This window comes from Vespa mandarinia, chromosome 4 (genome assembly GCF_050613455.1).
Source record: "Vespa mandarinia isolate Hongniang chromosome 4, ASM5061345v1, whole genome shotgun sequence".
In the NCBI taxonomy this organism is placed as follows: domain Eukaryota; kingdom Metazoa; phylum Arthropoda; class Insecta; order Hymenoptera; family Vespidae; genus Vespa; species Vespa mandarinia.
This window is the reverse complement of record NC_140813.1, coordinates 5,975,383-5,996,218: the sequence shown is the minus strand read 5'-3', so window position 1 is coordinate 5,996,218 and position 20,836 is coordinate 5,975,383. Positions and strand designations below refer to the sequence as shown.

At 30.1% G+C, this 20,836-nt stretch overlaps 2 protein-coding genes and 1 non-coding gene across 7 annotated transcripts in view; 2 read left to right on the top strand and 1 right to left on the bottom strand.

Annotated features, from left to right (window-relative positions):
• The window catches only part of ec (ubiquitin specific peptidase echinus), a 59,220-nt gene that overhangs the window by 2,375 nt on the left and 36,009 nt on the right, over positions 1-20,836 (top strand). For all 5 annotated transcript variants that reach the window (XM_035885844.2, XM_035885842.2, XM_035885843.2 and 2 more), the window contains one exon: positions 13,100-13,348. In XM_035885844.2, coding sequence (XP_035741737.2) covers positions 13,127-13,348 — 222 coding nt within the window. In that variant the 5' untranslated portion in view covers positions 13,100-13,126. The remainder of the gene's footprint in view (positions 1-13,099; positions 13,349-20,836) is intronic.
• LOC118450273 (uncharacterized) lies at positions 4,268-5,405 on the bottom strand. Its single transcript, XM_035885919.1, has 3 exons — positions 4,703-5,405; positions 4,381-4,577; positions 4,268-4,276 (listed from the first exon to the last, which is right to left on the bottom strand). Exons 1-3 carry the CDS (start codon positions 5,403-5,405, stop codon positions 4,268-4,270), a joined length of 909 nt encoding a protein of 302 aa, XP_035741812.1.
• TRNAE-CUC (transfer RNA glutamic acid (anticodon CUC)) lies at positions 11,391-11,462 on the top strand. The gene has a single exon. It is a non-coding gene; the product is annotated as a tRNA-Glu (tRNA).

Sequence of the window (20,836 nt, the reverse complement as noted above, 5' to 3'; positions counted from 1 at the left end):
CAAGTCTCACGAGATTTCTCTGTTAACGTAGACAACATTTGTTAATTTTTCGAAAATAACATTTAAATATATATATATATATATATTTTTTTTTATTTATCTGCAATCCTTAATTAAAATTAACCTAATTTAACATTAAGATATAAAAGATCTATAAGAGAAAAAAAAGAGAGAGAGAGAGAGAGAGAGAGAGAGAGAGAGAGAGAGAGAGAGAGAGGAAGAGGAGGGAAAGAGAAAGTGAGAAAAAAAGTCGGACCACAAACTTTTTCATTCTCATTACTTTTATGTGTATATTATTTCCTTTTTCTTTTCCTTTTTATAATTTTTTTTTTTAACTTAATTAAAAATTTTTTTAATCAAATTTTCACGCAGAATGAATATCGAGTTCGTGCTTTGTTGCAAATTCATCGGTTCGTTGGTCTCCTTCAAAATTTTCCATGGAACTTACAACCGCAAAAGATCTTAAATTCATTAAGTCTTCTTCGTGTGTACATGTATATATGTAGACGAGAGCACACGTTGAATAATAATTTTACGTGGCTTGCTAACGGCTGCACTTGATAAAACATTTTCTTGAGAAGCAGCTATTACCTTTTGCGCTTCCTTCTCCCTATCTATCTCTAATTATCTATTTAACTGTCTATCTTCGTTTAGTTTCTCACAGAGGAATATAGAAGACACATTGATTTACGACCAATCGAAAGATTTATATGGCGGAAAATTAAAAATCTTTATAAATCCCCTTTAATTGAGTTTAAGAAGATTATAATAATTTATTGACAATTATTTTTACATTTTCTTTTTAACATTGTTACGTACATCTTAATGGAACTTTCATTTATATATATTTGTAAATTTTTTTTCTTCGGATACCAACAAAGAAAACGTATGTACGTCTTTTGTGACGTGAGAAATTCAAAATTTTAATTGATTTTTTTAGTCGAATGAAAGATAATGTCCTCGCAAATTTATTTTTAATTTTCTTTTAAATAAATATTTTAATATATATATATATATATATATATATATATATATATATATATCAATGGAACATTTACTTTTATATAAAAAATTCTTTTGGATTACACAAAGAAATACGTTTTTTTTTTTATATTGTGAGAAATTAAAAATTTTTCCACAGATTTTTTTATCAAATGAAAAATAATATTCGCAAATTTATTTTTAATATTCTTTCAAATATTATAATGTGTATTTTAATGAAACTTTCATTTACATTTAAAATTCTCTTTAGATTGCATAAATTTTATGAGAAAAAAAGAAAAAATATAACTTTCGTTGGTCGCAAAACGTTACGAATTTTTATACGCTCGTTTCGTCACGGCCGAAACTCTTGCCACTTTTATTATGGTTACACGACACGGGGAGAGAGAAAGAGAAAGAGAGGGAGAGAGAAAGAGAGAAAGAGAGAGAGAGAGAGAGAGAGAGAGAGAGGCAGCTATTACTGTCTCTCTGAGTCTTTTAAATTGATGTGCTTGTGGTGGTAGATATTTATAGAATATGCAACAACGAACATACATATAATCCCTGAGCTATCGAAACACGTGTTAACTCTTTGATCAGCGCGAGTAAATAATTTTGTTATTTAGTTTTAGGGGAAGTCTTTCGACCAATTTAGAAATTTTTTATCACGTCTGTTGTATTCCAAATAATAATAACATTAAGAACATTTCGGTGGTTATTAAATCCAACTATTATTATTATTATTATTATTATTATTATTATTATTATTATTATTATTATTATTATTATTATTATTATTATTATTATTATTATTTTGTGTAATATATTCAAAGAGTTAATGTATCTTTCTTTTTTGTTAGGAAGTGTTTTATTAAATAAAAAATATTTGTATTTTAATCGTTAAAGTTAAAGAAGTTAGCGATCGATATATAATTTTAAGGAATTTTTCCTAGATGAAATTAGAAATTTTTTTATTATATTTATTTTATTATAATAGTGTAATGAAATTTTTTAAATGAAGTCTTTTTAAACTTCTCAAAGCTTATTATTATTATTATTATTATTATTATTATTATTATTATTATTATTATTATTATTATTATTATTATTATTATTATTATTATTTTCATAATCTATTCATATATATTTCATGATATATTCAAATACTTTTAAATATATATATATATATATTTTTTTTTTTTTATAGAAAATGTCCCAGTAAAAAAAACAAGAATTCATATTTCACTTGGTAAAGGAAAATCCATGTATCATCTTGTAGAAAGTTAAATACTGACGCATATTATTAGTAATAAAACTTTCTTTGTTTGTCTTTTAAACGTCCCCATGAAAATAAATAGTTTTCTATCTTTTTATTTGGCATTGCACGTATATATGTATATGTATAGTAACGTGCAAAATGCGAGGATTTGCATATGCGTGGCACAATTGAAAGAAATGTGAGAATTACATGAGTCTTTTTTCTGCGTCATATTCCATTCAAATTAAACGATACTTTTTGTTGTGGATTACACGATCTGATGTACGTGCTATGATTTCGTTGCGATATTGAACATTACGATACACGAAGCTGGCCTTTCTATTAACTTGTATTCATTCATTCATTCATTCATTCATTATTATTATTATTATAATTTTAATTATCATTATCATTATTATCATTTTGTTATATCTCACTAGCTCGGATCATCGTTTTATTAGCGTATTCGTTATTCCAATGTTCATTTTCGTATTCATAAGCAAATTTAATACTACGAGAGTATGGTTTCGTGTTCTTTCGAAATACCCGCATAAATTCGGACGATAAAATAAGATAACAGGACGACGGGCTTCGAATCGGGATTTTTTCTTTTTTTTATTCTTTTTTCATTTCTTTATTTTCTTTTTTTTTTTTTTTTTATTTTACTCACCATGCATATGAATTATCTATCCTGTCTCGTAAATCTTATCTTTGGATGGTGTCGTGTAGATATGTATGCTGATTTTGCTAATTTTCCTTTTTTTTTCTTATTTTTTTATCCATTTTTTTTTTTTCTTATTGACTTGGAAATATATACTTCGAAAAAAGTATAGAATTTTTTAATTCATTCTTTAATCAATTCTGAAATATATCTCGATGTATATCTCCACAAAATTTTTTCTATCAGTTTTAAAATATCTCGAAGATGTGTATATATATATAACTTTTTTTATATAATCAAATACTGACCATTCAGATATTTTTGGTAAAATTTCTTGATTTTAATGATACTTATTTATTTGAAAAATGGTTGCTTTTTTTTTTTGTTATATGATTATATTAGTGTTGTTGAAAAGCAGGAGTTAAGAAGTGGTGACGTTCAGACCGGAAACGTCGTCTCGAGCGAACGCCTTCAACTCCCAGTGATTTCCTTTCTCTCTCTCTCTCTCTTTTTCTCTTTTTCTCTCTCTCTCTCTCTCTCTCTCTCTCTCTCTCTCTCTCTCTCTCTCTCTCTCTCTCTCTGTTTCCGTCTCTTTTCCTCGTATCCTCTTTATCCGATATATCGAAGATGGCACGTACGATACATCTTCCTTCGGTAATGTGCCACGAAACAACTCGAGTAGAATGTACTCATGCTCCTTCTCAATGAGTAAGTAGTAGTAGCTATTTATTCTACTACCTTGTCCTTTCGGTCTTATATTAGTAGATGCTGGAAAGAATAGAGAAAGGCTCGTGAGAGGAATTTTTAATTGTTCGAGTCGAGTTGGAATAGGAAGGACTTGGAAATTTGATTTTATCTCTCAGTTCGTTTGTCAATGAATTCTTTTCTTTTTTTCTATCTTCTTTTCTTTTTTCCTTTTTTTTTTTATCCAAGGACAACTCTAATATTACTTTAATGTTACTTAACGATTTTTATTATTTATTCTTTATTCCTTACCAATTTATAAGTTTATTGTTAAATTTCCTTAATGAAATGATGATGATGATGATTATTATTATTATCGTTGTTATTGTTGTTGTTGTATAATAGACAGATCCGTTTTTTTTTCTTTAATAACAGCTGACATTTTATTTAATAATTTTCGTTATGTATTCTTAATTCCCTTTAATAATTTATAATTTTATTTTCATCCATTGTCGATTATTGTTATTATTATTATATAATGGAAAGCTTCTTTTCAAATATAGGTTTAATTTCTTTTAAAAATTTTCATTATATATTGTTTGATCCTTTATTAATTTATAGTTTCATTATTTGCCCTAATTGATTATAATTATTATACATAATGAAAAGTTTTTTATCTTCGTTTATTCAAACTAGATGTGATAAATTTTTGTTATATAACGAACTTATAGTATTCTATAAACAAAATGAATGTTTAATATCTATTATAAACTTTATTATAATAATTAATACAAACCTGAATTACTTTACGAAATTTTTCATACGTTACGTAACAAACGATCGTAGATACAATAGGGAATATCTTAATGAGTAAATAAAAAATTTCCATTTGTTTCGTCGAACAACACCACTTTGCATTTGGATTTAACGATGTTATTACCTTTGCGATTCTATATGGGACCATAGTGAGAAAAAACGCCCAGACTAGGCCAACTGTAAAAAAAAAAAGAAAGAAGAAAAAGAAAAGAAAAGAAAAGGAAACAGATAGATTAGAAACAATTTCAATTAGGATTAATCCTGATAATGTAATTATTGTTCGTCGTTTATCAGTTTCTTACTTGACAAACGAAAATTTTCCAGATCTTTTGATCGCCATTGTCCTTCGATTGATTTGATCGATAATAGTTCGTAAATGATCGCACAATGAATCAGAATAAGAATTAAAAATGGTAGAACCATAAACATGATTGTCGAAGCTGCGAATATATCATGCATGTCGTCTCTTTCGAAATGATCGTAAAGATGTAATTCCATTGCTGTGATCATGATAGATGTCAACCAAATGAAAACTATTCTCTTCGTTGTGTTAAATAGTTTTGTGAAGTATTCATATATGGAAATGTATCGTTCGCAAATACAGATATAATTTTCTATACTAAAAATCACGATCGTTAATACGGACGAATAGAAACTAACATGAAAAACGTAGTCGAGATTCATAGGAATATTTAATTCGAAGATGGATCGTAGAATTCTTCGTGATGGCTCAATCATGATTACCAAATTCGAAGCGACCAAACTGATAATATAACAGCTCGTCGATACTCGTAAAGATGAATTCAAGGCTACAATGAAGATTATTGATAAATTTAAAGAGGCACCTAAAGTAACTAATAATATGTCAATAGCATTTTGTGTATATTCGGAAAGAGTTATAGTGATTATGTTGATTTTTGTTAATTCTGTAGTAGTTGTAATCGTTGGACCCTTTCGATGATTTGGAAAGAGTCCTGGATATTTGTGAATATCTTCTAAATACATCACACTTGTAATTATAATTTGTAATATTTATTATCACTTTTGATTTTTAACAAGAAGACAGATGTTATTAATTTTCACATCATTATCAGGTCAAATCGTTTTCTGACTTAATACTGATCAAATTATCTGTCTCGTCAAACTTAAGTTATTCTATTAGATGGTTTAACGTTCAATTAGAACCTTGCCTTGATGTTGCTTGTTCGCGCACCTAGTTGATACTGAACAATCGTCGATCAGCACTTTGTGGGTTGCACATTCATTTTTTCTTTTTTTCTTTTTCCCCCACGATTCCTTTGGGAATTTGACACCGTAGAATATACGTCAAATGAGAGTAGAACGTTGATTATAGTGCGCACATCCCAAACACGTGACTCTTTCATTTTATAGAGTGCTTGTTTTTAAAGGCGTGGCATATTATACTACATATATTTTTTATCTAAATTTTGTATCTGAATTTTATATATATATATATATATATATATATAATATATATATATATATATATATATATATATATATATATATTTGTATCTTTTCGAAAAAGGAAAGAAAAAGAGAAGTAAAAAAAATCAGATGGACCAAGGAACGTACATATGAACAAAGGAAAGTTGCTTGACCTTGAAAGTACCATTTCAAGGGTCTCCTTCTTAGTTGAACGAAGCAAGCCAACGTGAAGAGAGCAGGAGATAGAAATAGCATGGTCGGAATAAATCACGATTCATTCTGAGAGCGTTAGTCCTCAGAGAGAATGAGAGAGAGAGAGAGAGGTAGATAGATAGATAGATAGAGAGAGAGAGAGAGAGCGAGAGAGAGAGAGAGAGAGAAAGAGAAAGAGAGAAAGAGAAAGATAGATAGAAGATGGCGAGGGTGAAAGAGAGATAACGAGAACGGACGACGGAATATCTACGACTCTTTGCATCCGACTGCATAATACGAGCTGCAGAACGCAACTTCGACTACTCTGCATCTCTGGCAAATAGCCAGGTTGGTGCAATATTGGACAGCTTGTGTCTTCAATTTATTTGTTTTTATATCTTTCGATCGGAAAATCTCATTCATTCGGTTTAGATAGGTGGAGCTATTTTTTTTTTTTTTTTTTTACTAGTTACCCTTTCCACATATTATTTATTTCTTTCATTTGAAGTTTCATAAGAATTACTCTTGTGTTTTGATATTTCTTTTTTTCAATTGAAAAAATATACATACATATATTTTTTTTTTCTTTTTATATACTTTATATATTAAATGTAATGTCAAATCATTTTAATAAACTCAGACATAGGTATTTATATATTTATATATGTATATATATGTACAATATATCTTTAAAGATACCATATACATATAGGTAGACATATATGACAAAATAGGTAGACAAAATATGTGTATATATATATATATATATATATATATATATATATATATATACATATATATATATATATATATATATATATATATATATATATATATATATATACACTCTATTCATCTTAAATAATTAATTATAATGAAGATATGTGACTTTATAGTTTAAAAAATTTTTTATTACAAACGTACTTTTCCTAAACACAAATAAATGTATATTTGTAACAAGTATTTTTTTTTTTTAAGCAGAAATAACATGCATATTATTTTGTCATAATTTATTTTAATGAAAATATGATATTTCGTAATAAAAGAAATTATTATAAAATTATTATAAAATCTATCGAATCACACTCTACATAGAAGTTGCAAATAGTTACGTGATAAAGTACAATGATAGAAATGAATGATTGTATTTTCATTGAGTTTACAAATTTCTTATTTGCTTTTTTTTTATTCGTTTTCATTTTTAACTGCATCAACTTAAATCTTCTCTCTCTTTCTCTCTCTCTCTCTCTCTCTCTCTCTCTCTCTCTCTCTCTCTCTCTCTTTCTTCTTAGATACCAGGTGCGAGTTGAATTCACATTCTTTATTTTTTATCGATTTCGTCGAATTTTCACTTTTTTTTTCTCTCTCTTTCTCTCTCACTCTACCTCTCTCCCCCGCTCTTTCTTTCTTTTTTTTTTTTCTTTTCCATCGGATACCTTGATGAAGGGCACATACGGGGCCAAATAAGTGCAGTGGCAGGGCCTTAGGGTCCACAACCGGTTCATGGGCCCTGGCATCGTTACGATGTAACTTAAGCGAGTTTGTAGCCTGCCAGAGGGCTTGCAGGATAATCAGAAGGCAATATTATCGTTCGAGAAGAAAAGAGAGAGAGAGAGAGAGAGAGAGAGAGAGAGAGAGAGAGAGAGAGAGAAAGAGAGAGAATAGAAAGAAAGAAAGAATACAGGTCTTCTCGTTTCAGGTGTGTAAATCTTTAATAATTTTTTTTTTCTTTTTTCTTATTATTATTATAAAGAAGAAGAATTTATTCTCGTCTGTGTATATATGATATATAATCAAATCGATCTTTTTGTCTCTCGTGAAAATTCGTCAAAGAAGAAAAAGAAAATGAAGAAAAGAAGTTCAATAAGATTCGCATAATTAATCCCAGGAGAATTATTACCAGCCATATTTCATAATTATTCATCATTCATTCAAGAGAAAGAGAAAGAGAGCAAACGAACTGCGAGGGTTCATTAAAAAGTCGACCGATCATATTCAATCGAGGCGAGAAGCCACGAGCTATGATAAAATGCTCAGTGACCGGGTAAGCACGCTTCGACGTTTTCTCGTGCGTTTTTCGATTTCGTACTCGTGATACTAAAACGATAATGCTCACTGACATGGACATGGTTCGTCCTTTGGTTCGTTTAAAACGATTTAAACATTTCTTCGAACTTTTTTACTCCTTTATTTCATTTTGTTTTGTTTTGTTGTTTTTTTTGTTTTGTTTTGTTTTTTTTTTTAATTTTTACCGGAAAATATAATTAAGCATTAAGTTGTCTGATAAAAAAATGGCGATTTATTTTTTTCCCCTCTTTTTTCCTTTCTTTCTTTCTTTCCTTTTATCTTCCTTATGTTGTCTCTCTCTGTTGTTTTTTAATCTGCAAGAGAAAATATTCACTTTGCAAGAAAATATTGTGATTAATATTTAAATGACACATTCAACCGAAGATGTAACGAGTTTCTTCTTCTCAATGCCGACAGTCAGATTGATTTTCGTCTAGCGTTTACTCGGTGTTTACGTTAAGACAGGTTTTGCCATTTATTTAACCGTTGAATGCTGGACTCGTAGCCAGTCATTCCACCTGTTCAACGAGTTCCATCCAAGCTTGACCGACGTGACGCTCGACCGTTCGTCGAATCATCATCCTACGATAAGGCTTCTTTTCGCGTCTATCGGTTGCACGCATTCGTGTGATGTGAATAGTGGACCGGTATGTCATGATGTATATCGGTATATGTAGTACTTTCATCGTGATTCTACCGTCTTCATTCAGGAACAAATGTGGAGCGAATACTATCATTGGTTCATTAAGGAAATAATATATTAAATTGTTAGACAATTAATTTATTTATTATTAATTCATTTTAATATAAAATTTTTTACTTCTCAATTGTAATATTTTTCTCCGTTTCAAAATTTTTTTTTTTCTTTCTTCCTTCCCTTTAATATTTTTCTTTTCACATATAATACGATATGATAAACGTAATAAAATTAAATATACCAATTAAATCACGTAGAGAATATTATATACTAGAAATTGTGGTGAATTTTTTTCTTTCTTTCTTTGTTGATATTTAATCTCAGCTTCGATCGTACAGGAAGATGTTTCAATTTCAAACTCTCTCTCTCTCTCTTTCTTTCTTTGTTTAGCTATCTCTCTGAATGTTTATACGAGATGTTTACAGGAATACAATATTGCAAAAGAACAAAGACAAAACTTGGTTGGTTGGAGACATTTGCCACAGTCTCGTGCCCGTTCAGGGATCCTTTGCATTTCTTCGGTAGCACTTTTACAAGGAGGTAAGACTCTCCAGCGGTATATTTTACTGGTAACCAGTCGAACGAGTTTTTCCCAAAGACCACAAATACGATGTGCAAAAGTCGGCAACATACGATATATCTACGTAGCTATATATATATATATATATATATATATATTGTATATTATATGGAGATACATTGAAGTAAAAGTTCGAAAAATGCAACGACGAATACCTGGAGGTCGTGATTACTCTCATCAAATTTATGACTACTTGCTAAAATGTATAAAAGAAGGAAACATAAGGAAGTCTCAGAGTTATACTATTTGGCTGATAGTTATATAAACTTGTACGGATGAATCTTCTTCTTCTTCAACATAAAGATAGGATTCCGTTATTTTCTTAAGTGGAAAACATTTCTTTCTCTCTCTTTCTCTTTCTTTATTTTTCTTACATTCGAGTATAACTATGATTCCCTTGTTTGAGAATTCAGAAAGGAAATGTTCGATTTTTTTTTTTTTTTTTTTTTTTTTTTTTTGGCAAGATCGTACGTGTACAAAGATTATGATGAGAAAGAATTGATTTGGAATGAAAAGAAAAAGGAAAAATTGTTGAGATTATTATCCACCTTTGAAATTTCAATACTTCTCCATGGAAGATTATTATTTTCTCGATGTTTTGAGTCGTCGTTTGTATAATCATGTAGTAGACATCATCTAGTATGCACAATAAATTGACGAGAATAATGTGAGAAACGTTGGGATATATAGTTTCGAGCATCGGTTCACAATCGACCGTAGAGACTCTCACGTTTCTTGCTGACTCTAGCAGCCACGCGGCTCTGTTAAAAGCATGACTCCCTTCCGTTCTACAAGATGAACTGTCACGTTTCCTAGTGCTATCGAGAAAGTCTTACTAGAACACAGACTTCACTTTGCCGGCCTGGATAACTTCTTCTTAGAATTCTTCTACTTCTTTTCTTTTTTTATTATTTTTTTTTTATTTCTTTACTTTTTGTTTACTTTCGCATTTGACTCTTTTATTTTTAATGACATTACTTGTTTTTATTATTAACAATGTATCATTAATATTATCGAACATGTAGTACATGATAATCTCTAAAACTCTAAATTACTCGTCTAATATTATAAATTATTCGTCTAAAACATAGTCTTCACATTGACGGCCTGAATAACTTCTTACGCTTTTTTTTCCTTTTTTTTTTCCTTATTTTATTCATACTTGACTCTTTTTTATTTAATGATTTACCTACTTGTTTATGTTAAATAATTTCTAAGACATTCGATACGACTCATTCAAATTCGACTCATTTATTTGAGTGATAGCGTGTTTTTATTATTAACAAAGTATCATCGAAGTCATGAAATATTTAGCACATGATAATGAACTCCAAATTATTCGTACCTAGATACGTTTGAACATTCAAATTATTTTGTTATCGTTGTTGGAAGTTAAAAAAAGATACGAAAGGATGCGGAGAAGAAGGTCGAGAAAGAAAATGTATGCTCGACGATTGTCTATAAATATGCTCGCTTACCACCATTGTCATTCAGAACAACATAGTTTTGTTACGTTACCACTCGTAACACGTACCTACTGTTTGGCCGTGAAGATAGAAAGAGAAAGAGGAAGAGAAAGAGAAAAAGAAAGAGAGAAAGAGAGAAAGAGAGAAAGAAAGAGAGAGAGAGAGAGAGGAAGGGACAGAGAAAGAGTAGATATGTATATATAGTATTTTATAGCGGGACGATGGTTCCCTTCTTTTTTAAATTATTGTTTTTTTTTCAGATTATTTTTCCACAACGTTTTTTTCTTTCCTTCACTATTTAACACTTATTCTTAAGTTATTTCATATTTTTTAATATAGGTTGTCAAGTTAGTAATTTTTTATGACATTAAAAAAAATTGTATAACATTTAAAAGGACATATAGATATTATATTTATGTTTATATATTAATTTTGTATATATATATGTATATATATATATATATTACATATGTAATTGATATTATTAAAAATATATAATAATCTGAGATATAGCAGAGAGTAAAACATACTTCCATAAGTCCGGTATGGTCTAGTGGCTAGGATACCTGGCTCTCACCCAGGAGGCTCGGGTTCGATTCCCGGTACCGGAATATAAAATTATTTTTTTTTATTTTCTTTTTATTCGTATTTACTTTTAAATATAATATTTTATTACATTTCGAAAAATTCTTTTTTTTCTTTTATGTTTCATACGATCTTTTTGATAATAAATCGGTAATAAATCGTTCGATAAATTTCACGTTTTAGGATGATTAAAGCATTGTCGATCGGCTATTATATTGTATGCAAAGAATAATGCGTTTTACTAGATATTTTTATAATCAAATGATAATCGTTATAAAAGTTATTAAAAATTCAGAGAAATTCATAATACATTGAAATTAAACGAACACGCAAATTCAACCCAATAAAAAAGATTATAGTAATTATTTACATAATTTTATAGTTTAATAATGGCATAAATTTGAATGCATCCACAAGTACGAACATATCCGTGAGTGACGGTTTAAAAAATATACAGTATTTCGTTAATAAGATACAATAAAAATTTTCTTTACAATATCGTATTATCTAATAAATTATTCATTATGACATTTTGCGTTTAGAAAATTCCATTTATCGTTTCATTTAAATTCCATTAACTTTATCTGGAATTCTGTCAGACTGTTAACAATACTTTTTTTTTTTATCGAAGATCCCATATCGATAGAAAACGTTAATTAACAAAACGTTTGATATCGATCGAAACATGTGTCGTCATTACCTTGTTTGATAATTCAATAATCACAGCATGAGATTGTATTTGTTAGACATAGTAGGTAACTGTATAAGTGTCTTATACAGACGTAAATGTTCGAGGTGGAAACTCTCAAAAAGGATTCGTTTCCGTGCAGGAAATTGTCAAGGACTGTCCCTCGAGGCGATAACTAGTAACTGGAACGAACGGATTCGTTCCAGTTACCTTCGGCGTCTCTCTTTTGGTCGCGAAAGAATTGCTTAATTAACAAAGAAACAGAGTCAAATCATTTGATTTATCTATTTTTTTTTTCCATTATATTTTTATATATTTGATCGATATTTTTATTAATTAATGATAAGTATTTTGTAAAATAAATGATAAGTATATATATATATATTTTGGCCAGTATAAATAATTAAGTGTGAAAATTGTATCATAATAGCGTCAATATTACGTATTGATAAATATTGACGACATGTTTAAAAATAATGATCGAATAGACAGTAACCCCTTTTTTTTCTTCTATTGTTAAATTCTATTCTTCTTTAATCTTTTATCGAGAATTATTTAACTAGAAATACAGGAAAATGTAATGAGGCGATTCGATAGACGTTTCCTAAACATATATTTGTATCTTTTTTTTTTTTTTTTCAATCGATGAAATTATCGAATGATTCACGGTCACCTATTATCTCGTAGAATCGATCGATCACTGGATAATCTCGATGTATATATGTTTTGTATCCGTCGAACGTGTACAAAGCTTTCAATGGAGTCGATTGACCCTCTTGTTATCGAGAAAGGCTTGGCTATGTTTCGAGAAGATAGAAAACAATTCTATTATTGAACAATGTAATCTCTCAATCAGGTTTATGAATGGTATTACGATGCAAATTTCGAATTTGTTCTATTTTCTTTCCTTTTTTCTTCTTTTTTTTTCTCTTCTTTTATTTATTTTCCTTTTTTTCTTTCTTCTGATTACAACAGATGATAACGACGTAGTTTCATTCGAGAATGCCTATCATCATGGGACTACAGCAGCAAACAACATCCCAGGACACCGTTGACTTCCCTGATTATTTGAAACCATCTACTCAATATCATCAGATCCATGGAAATCTATCGCAGAACGAACAAAAATCATCTCACAGAGATCACAACACGAGTTTTACCAGTACAAAGGGTTTGCTCAATGGACCAGGTCAAAACAATTGTTTTCTCAACAGTGCAGTACAGGTGAGTAATATCATTCAACATATATAATATAACACAGACACGTATAACACAATTTTTATGAGTTTTCACTCTAGACTCGAGACACGTGCGCCTGCTGATATGAAACCCGTTATTCGTATACGTCGTCTAGCGCAATAGCGTAGCTCTACGTTAAAGGTCGAACAGTCCGTTGACTTACTTTCTATCGCGATCGATTTTTTTTTTCTTTTTTTTTCTGCTTTTTTTTCTGTTTTTTTTTCTGTTTTTTTTTTCTGTTTTTTGCAAAATAAACGTGAAACTTTTTTCTATTTTTTTTTTTTTTATCACAATTTTTTATACTTAAAGAGAAATAATTCTTTTTTTTTTTTTTTTTTTTTATAAATAGAAAAATGTTTGTTTCTTTCTCTTATTTTTTTTTTCTTTCCTTTTTTCATTGGAAAGTAAAAGAAAGCTTGTATTCAATAACAAAAATTTTCTGGTATTCAAATGAGTAATCTTGTAGGTTCTCTTTGATTCTTTTCAGCGTTATTTTTGTGCTTGGGTAAAAGGTTCGTTCTATTGTCTTAGAAAGTCTCGAGATAGAGGGCAGAGTGGTCATGTTACTTCTTTGATTATAAAAACGTTCGTCGTTTTCATGCCGATTCTGAAGTCGAGCGAAAGGTCAAATATATTTTTCCTCGTAACATTGTGCCACGCGAAAAAGTAAGAAAAAAAAATAAAATGGCTCAAATATAATGCCATTTCTATATGCTAAGGAAATAAAAGGAATATTTTTATTTCAAGGATATCTATTAATACAAATACACTTTACATATGGATTATTTAATGATACTTGTTTAACATATATGTTTAACAATACTTATTTAATAATTTTTCTTTTAAAGATAATTGATCAAACTATGTAGTGAATTAATAAAAAAAAAAAAAAGGAAAAAAAAGAAAAACAGAATATTTCATATTTTCCATAAAGAAAAACTAAAGATTATTAAATGATCTTTTATTTCGTATTCATAAAATATTAGACACATGATATCATAAAACTTTGCTTAATATATTTTTTTTTCTGTTGCCTCTAATAAAAGATTTTATAGCATATACAGCGCATTGTTGAAAAAGTTGGTCACTTTTGTTTTTTGAAAAATATTAAATATATACAAAATTGATATACCCCATTACATAGTTCATAGAGAATAAAATAATTTTAAATACGGATATATACATATATATATATATATATATATATATATATATCTAATTAGATTTGTTTCTTTCTGTTTTTCTTTTTCTTATAAGTTGAATTTCTAATCGTCCAATCGTTAAGATTCGATTAGTTTAACTATCGAGTAGTAGATATTCGTTGGATCTGCATGGAGCACGCGTTAGCTATACCGCGTTTTACGTGACACGCGATACAAGTGTTTTAAGCGTAAACCGCGTACGCAGCCAGGGTGTGGTAACTACTTTGTCTCGTGTTACGAATAGAAAACGAATGCATAGGTGGTAATTCACCGCACGGTTCTACCGGTACATCAATATCGATGGATAGATTCGTTGGTTAATTTTTAATTAGATTTTTTTGGTCGCTGATAGCTTTCGAGACATCGAAAATTAATTAAATATTATTCAAATAAAAGAAAAAAAGAAAAACCATATGTTGATAGATCGATTGATTATCATCGATAGTTTCGTTTCTAAATATACGCGATTTAATTACATTGATCATTGATAGCTTATGAAATAACGAAAATAGATTTTGATGTCCTTCAAATAGAAAAAAAATACGTCGATATATCGATAGATATGTCATAATAATCGATAAAGATTCGCGTACAAATAAATGATATAATGTATTTCAGTTATTGACACATCATCAAAATAAATTGGATATTATTAAAAAAAAAAAAAAATAAAAAAAAAAAATATTTTAATGAATTATGATAGATTATAGGAGAGACAGATCCACGATACTCAATCGATCATCTCTACTTTATAATCGAGTGACGTGCTAAATATAAATGATAAGCAAAAGCGTAAAGTTATTTAATTAATAACAAGTGGGTATATATAACTTAAGAGAGTTTCATCCCAGACGATGAATTTCATCCTTGAACGATCGTGTTCGACTCGTTTCACCGGAACGTGCACAAGACGTCGTCTGCCAAGTAAGCTTTGTGTTACAACCAGTAAACCAATACACAGACACTTTTATATATATATATATACACGCACATACACATATATCTCTTTTTTCTACGAGAAACTAACACATAAATTTATCTCCGAGCGTAAATATCTCTATTCTTGACTTTAAATCCTGATAACGTATCACTAATGACAAGACAAAAATGTGGGAAGAATGTTTCAGGTAAAGCTTGTGTCACGTGATATATAACATCGCTTCGTCTCCCATCCGTAAACATTCTTTACTTATATGAAACCTAAAGGATAATTGCTAACGATGTTAAAGCGAGAACGAAAGTGTTACAACGTAGTGCACGTGACTTGATTTACGTCAACTACATTAGTAATCAGCTTAGTGAATGCTAGAACATCATGTATTGACTACTCAATTTCTAGTGATCGTAACATGTTTCTACTTTGTTCATTGTTATTAATTATTATTATGCCTTTGATAATGAAGTTTTATTACATTTTAAAATTTATCATCAATATTAAATTCATTTAAACTCACTGGTATGAAGATTTTATTAACAATAATGTTAATCGTTGTCTCTTTATTAAAGCAATCGTTCGAAGAATCGATCACTTATGTGTGAAAATATCGTAATTAATTTTTTTTCTGTTTTTCTTTTTTTTGGGGGTGAGGGGGTAATTTTAAGAGATTATCGATGCAATCCAGCTGGCGGCACGAGATCGAATTGCACCTGACCCAATCTTCTTCCTTCGAGGATTTTGCTTTTGCGATTGGTGGCAGACGTGGTGTTGTTAGACGTGTCAGAGCACGTGCCGTCGCTAGGAAACAGCTGCTTCATGATAGGATGGCTGATGCAGATGTATCTTCTCCAGTGTCTTAAATAATAAGACGTCCTATGCTTTACTGATGTCACGAATTAATTTCGAAGGATAGCCATCTGAACTTTTAAGATTTCCTTCAATACCTGTTGATCGGGCGATCTATTTTCTCGTTACAGATGATAAAAGATAGCTATGACGTCTATTCATAAAATTTCACTTGGTACATAGAAAACGTAGGAATCAACAGGTTACCAAAGTCCTTGAAATATTCGTCTCTTATATATCCAAGATTTTATCGATTCAGTTCTATCTTATATGTATAATGTATGCATTTCGATAGATCATATTTTTTTTAAAAGATATATTTCATTTGTATATTTAAAAATTCTTACATAATCGTCCGAGGAGTAATCTAAGTCAGGATAAATTGCCTGTTAAATTTGTACTCGAGCAAAACGAAGACGGCGAGCTAAAGTCGTCGAGCTGTAATGATGAGTTTCCACGGGGTAATAGACGTGTCAGGGTCGGAAGAAGGAATCAGGAGTGCCTTGATGACCCTAAAAGGGTCTCAGGCTTAATGTCATAAGTCGCTGGCCCATGAATCCGGGACTCGTTTCGGGGACAATGCAAGAAGGCGGTAGATCGTTTGTAGTAAAAAGAAAGAGAAAAAGAGAGAGAGAGAGGAATAATAAAGAAAGAGAGAGTAATCGTTCTTAACCCTCGAGGAAAAACGTCCGCGCATGTCTAATGGCGGATGGAACCTGCTACGCAATTCGGACTTGGGGCAGCAGGTGTATGGGAAGCGAGCTAACTTCTCTGACTCATCGCCAGGTGATGAGCTTGCCTTGTTCAGGAAGGAACCGGAAGCTATCGTGCGCGTAAACCAAACCGTTTCTTGTACTTCTTCGTCTTTCAAAAAAACTTTTCCTCTTTTGTTACGTTGATTATGTCTTCTTATTGTCTTTCTTTCTTTCTTTTTTTTTTTTTTTTTTTTTTTTTCTAGAAAGAAGGTGTTGGAGGGGGAGACTGGTGAATATTGAAATTCATCGTTGAAAACTTTTCTTTCTCTGTTTCTCTGTTCGTTAATTAATTCGTTTTCTCGTCTTACTTTCTTTTTTTGAGAGGGAGGAGGCGGAAGAGGTTAGAGAGTGAGAGTGAGGATGATTATGGTGAATATTGAAATTCATCGTTGAAAGTTTTTCCTTCTTCGTTCGTTGATTATTACTTTTTCTCGTCTTAAATTTTTTTTTTTTAATGAGTAGAGAGAGAGGGAGAGAGATATTGAAGGGATAAATATTGAAATTCATTAATGGTAATGAAAAATATTCTCAATAAAACTTTCAATCGTTCTAAGTATTCGTTCATTTCCTTTTATCTATATTTAAAATAAAAATAAAAATAAAAAAAAAAAAAATGGTTCGACGTTTACGTAGAAAATTGCTTTTATCAGACTTTTATCACGATCGAATAATATTTTGTGTTAAGGTACTTGCCAACCTAGATTCTAAATTTTATGGTCTAGTTCTTAAAAGGAGACTCAGCTTGTCCTCGGTGTTATCGATCCTCCCTGCGCACTCAGGTGAATCTATAAAAACGAAGTGCAACGGCGAAGGGACACTCGAAAGATGTAGTGGTATGTTGTGTCAGAGACAAGTGTAAGTATGTATTTGTGTAGGTAAAACACAAGTATAAGATTATGTGGGGGGTAGGAGTAGCAGCAGGAGAAGGAAAATAAAGTAAGGGGAGTTTTACGACTAACACAAAGTAGACTCTAGACGAGAGAGAAAGAGAGAGAAAGAGAGAGAGAGAGAGAGAGAGAGAGAGAGAGAGAGAGAGAAGAACGACGAAGTCTTATTCTTTCTCTTATTCTTTAACATAAAAATTACATGTGGGAAAACTCCACGATGCGAGACTGAGAAACGCGTGCGTTCGATCTCGAGTTCGCACGTGCAATAGTGTTGTTGCCTTTGCTTAGGAATATGAACACATTTACTTACATGATTCACCAACACCACCCACATATCCGTCAGATTGTCGCCTGTTAAACCGATTTAACACGTCTATCTCCTTTTCAGGGATCGATAATTTTTGTCATAGAAATATGTAAACAGTTTCGAAATTGTCCTCGAGAAAATATTAATATTATTATAATAAGAGATACATCTAATACATTATAATAATATTATAACATAATGCGTATTTACATAATAATAATAATAATATATTACTATAGTCAGTATTATATAGTACAGTTAAGTATGTCATCCACGATGAATAATTAACAATTGTTTTCTACTTGATGTGATTTATAATCCCAGACAGATATATATATATATATATATATATATATATATATATATATATATATAAATTCTTGGATGATCAACTCTATTTATTATTGTCAGTCATGTCCGATTAAGGGAGCACGACTGATCCTGAAATACCTTAGGGCAAAAGTATCTCAGGACATTGCTGGCTAGAAGACTCCTCACGCATGGCCTACCGTGCTAATTCGAGTGGCTCTAGATCAAGGATCTATCTGAGTTCCTATCTTCGTGCTCCAGCGATTCCTCTTGCAAAGGGAGAGGATCAGCCTGTGAAATCTAACGCTCTCGTCGCTTCGACGATTCCACGTACCTTCCCGTGGGTCTTATACGTCAATCTCACTCTTTCTCTTTCTCTCTTTCTCTCTCTCTTTCTCTTTCTGTATCTATCTCTTTTCTTTCTTAGTGGACCAGAACTGTCCCACTCATCTCGTGTTCTGGATAAATAAAAAAAAAAAAAAATGAAGGGCTATCGTGTCTCTCTTCTTCCTACATTCAATTGTATATATGAAAGGAGGATTCTACTTACGTAGGATTATATATAAAGTATCTTTGAAAAAGTATATGTAATCTTATCAATATCGAAGTATGAAAATTGTTACAATAGAAATCATATCTGCATTTAATGGTAATCGTTTAATATTTTTTAATATTTCTTTCCTTCTATCATATTAATACATCTATCTTATTTAAATGTATTGTATTTTAATATATTTTCTCTATTCAGTATATTTTTTAGTATTTAGTATCTTTAGTATTTCTTTTTTCTTTTTTATATATATATATTTTTTTTATGTATTTTTACGTATTTATTAAAAATATTATATGTTCTCTTTTCATTGCATCTTCTCTGCTTCTCTCTCTCTGTCTCTCTTTCTCTCCGAAGAAGAAGAAGTAGAAGAAGAAGGCTATCTTATTAAGAAACAAGCTGTATTTGTTTGTTAGAACGAGTATAACCTCCTCAGTCTGCTAAAGTAGTCGTGAACGATCTACTTTTTTATGCTGATATCATTGACGTCATCGTCTTCTTCTACACCCACGCGAGCGAGGGAGACATACCATTAGTAGGTCTCATTGCGAAAACGATAATGCTTGGATAACATGACTCACGCTTCGAGGATCGTATCCTTGAACGAGACTGTGATATCTCCGAGTAGAACAGTGTTTTCGTCGATAGACTAACTAATTGAATCTGATCGTTCAATTTTTAGGATTTTTTCGTTCTTGAGATCGTTTTGTCTATGATGAATTCAAAAATATTTAATGCAACTCTAACTATAATATTTTCCTATTTGATTAGTTTAAAAAAAAAAAAATACTTTAATTTTATTAAAAAAAATTATTGTGAAGGTATTTATATGCTTATGATATATTATGATAAATTATAATTATTATATATATATATATATATATATATATATATATATATAATATACGTGTATTATTGTATATATACATAATAAATATACGTACGTATAAATGAGATAATATCAAGTAGAAAAAAAGAATTTCTTTTTTAAATCAAAATATCGATCGAAAAATAAATTAGGAAACTAATAGTAGTACAAAAGTATTATTAAGGGATTTTTAAATGACTTAAAATCATTCCGAAGGATATGATATACGTATATATGTATATATATATATATATCAGGATAGATACGTAGTTTGGTCTATTCTAAGACTATTAAAGCAAGCACGTGGCTTTTGAACTTCAAACGGGAATATCCAAGGCGTGGTTTCGAGAGCAGGAAAAGGAAAGATAGTAATAGAAAAATAAAATCAAAGCGATGATCAACGAGTTAGCAATAGGAACGAACTCGTTCCTGGTTCTTGCGGTTTATCCTTTTACTCTCTCCTTCTCTCTCTCTCTCTCTCTCTTTCTCTCTTTTTTTCATCTTCTACTTCCTTTCTTTTTTACAGTTTTCTAGTTACATTCCCATGTTTCAAGGTTCAATGAGAAAACATAATACAGTATTCGTCAGCATGACTTTTGAACATTCGAAAGTATTCTTATTTTAATGATTAAAAGAGAGAAGTCATCTGAATACTCATTTGAATACTCAAAGTTGTCAAATAATGTTTCAAAGTACTTAAGGGATTACATAAACTTAGTCCAACCAAAGAAAGGCAATTTTCATCATTTTTTTTTTTTACATGTAATTTATTAATATATGATATTGAGTATGTACATTGAGAAATATTTTAC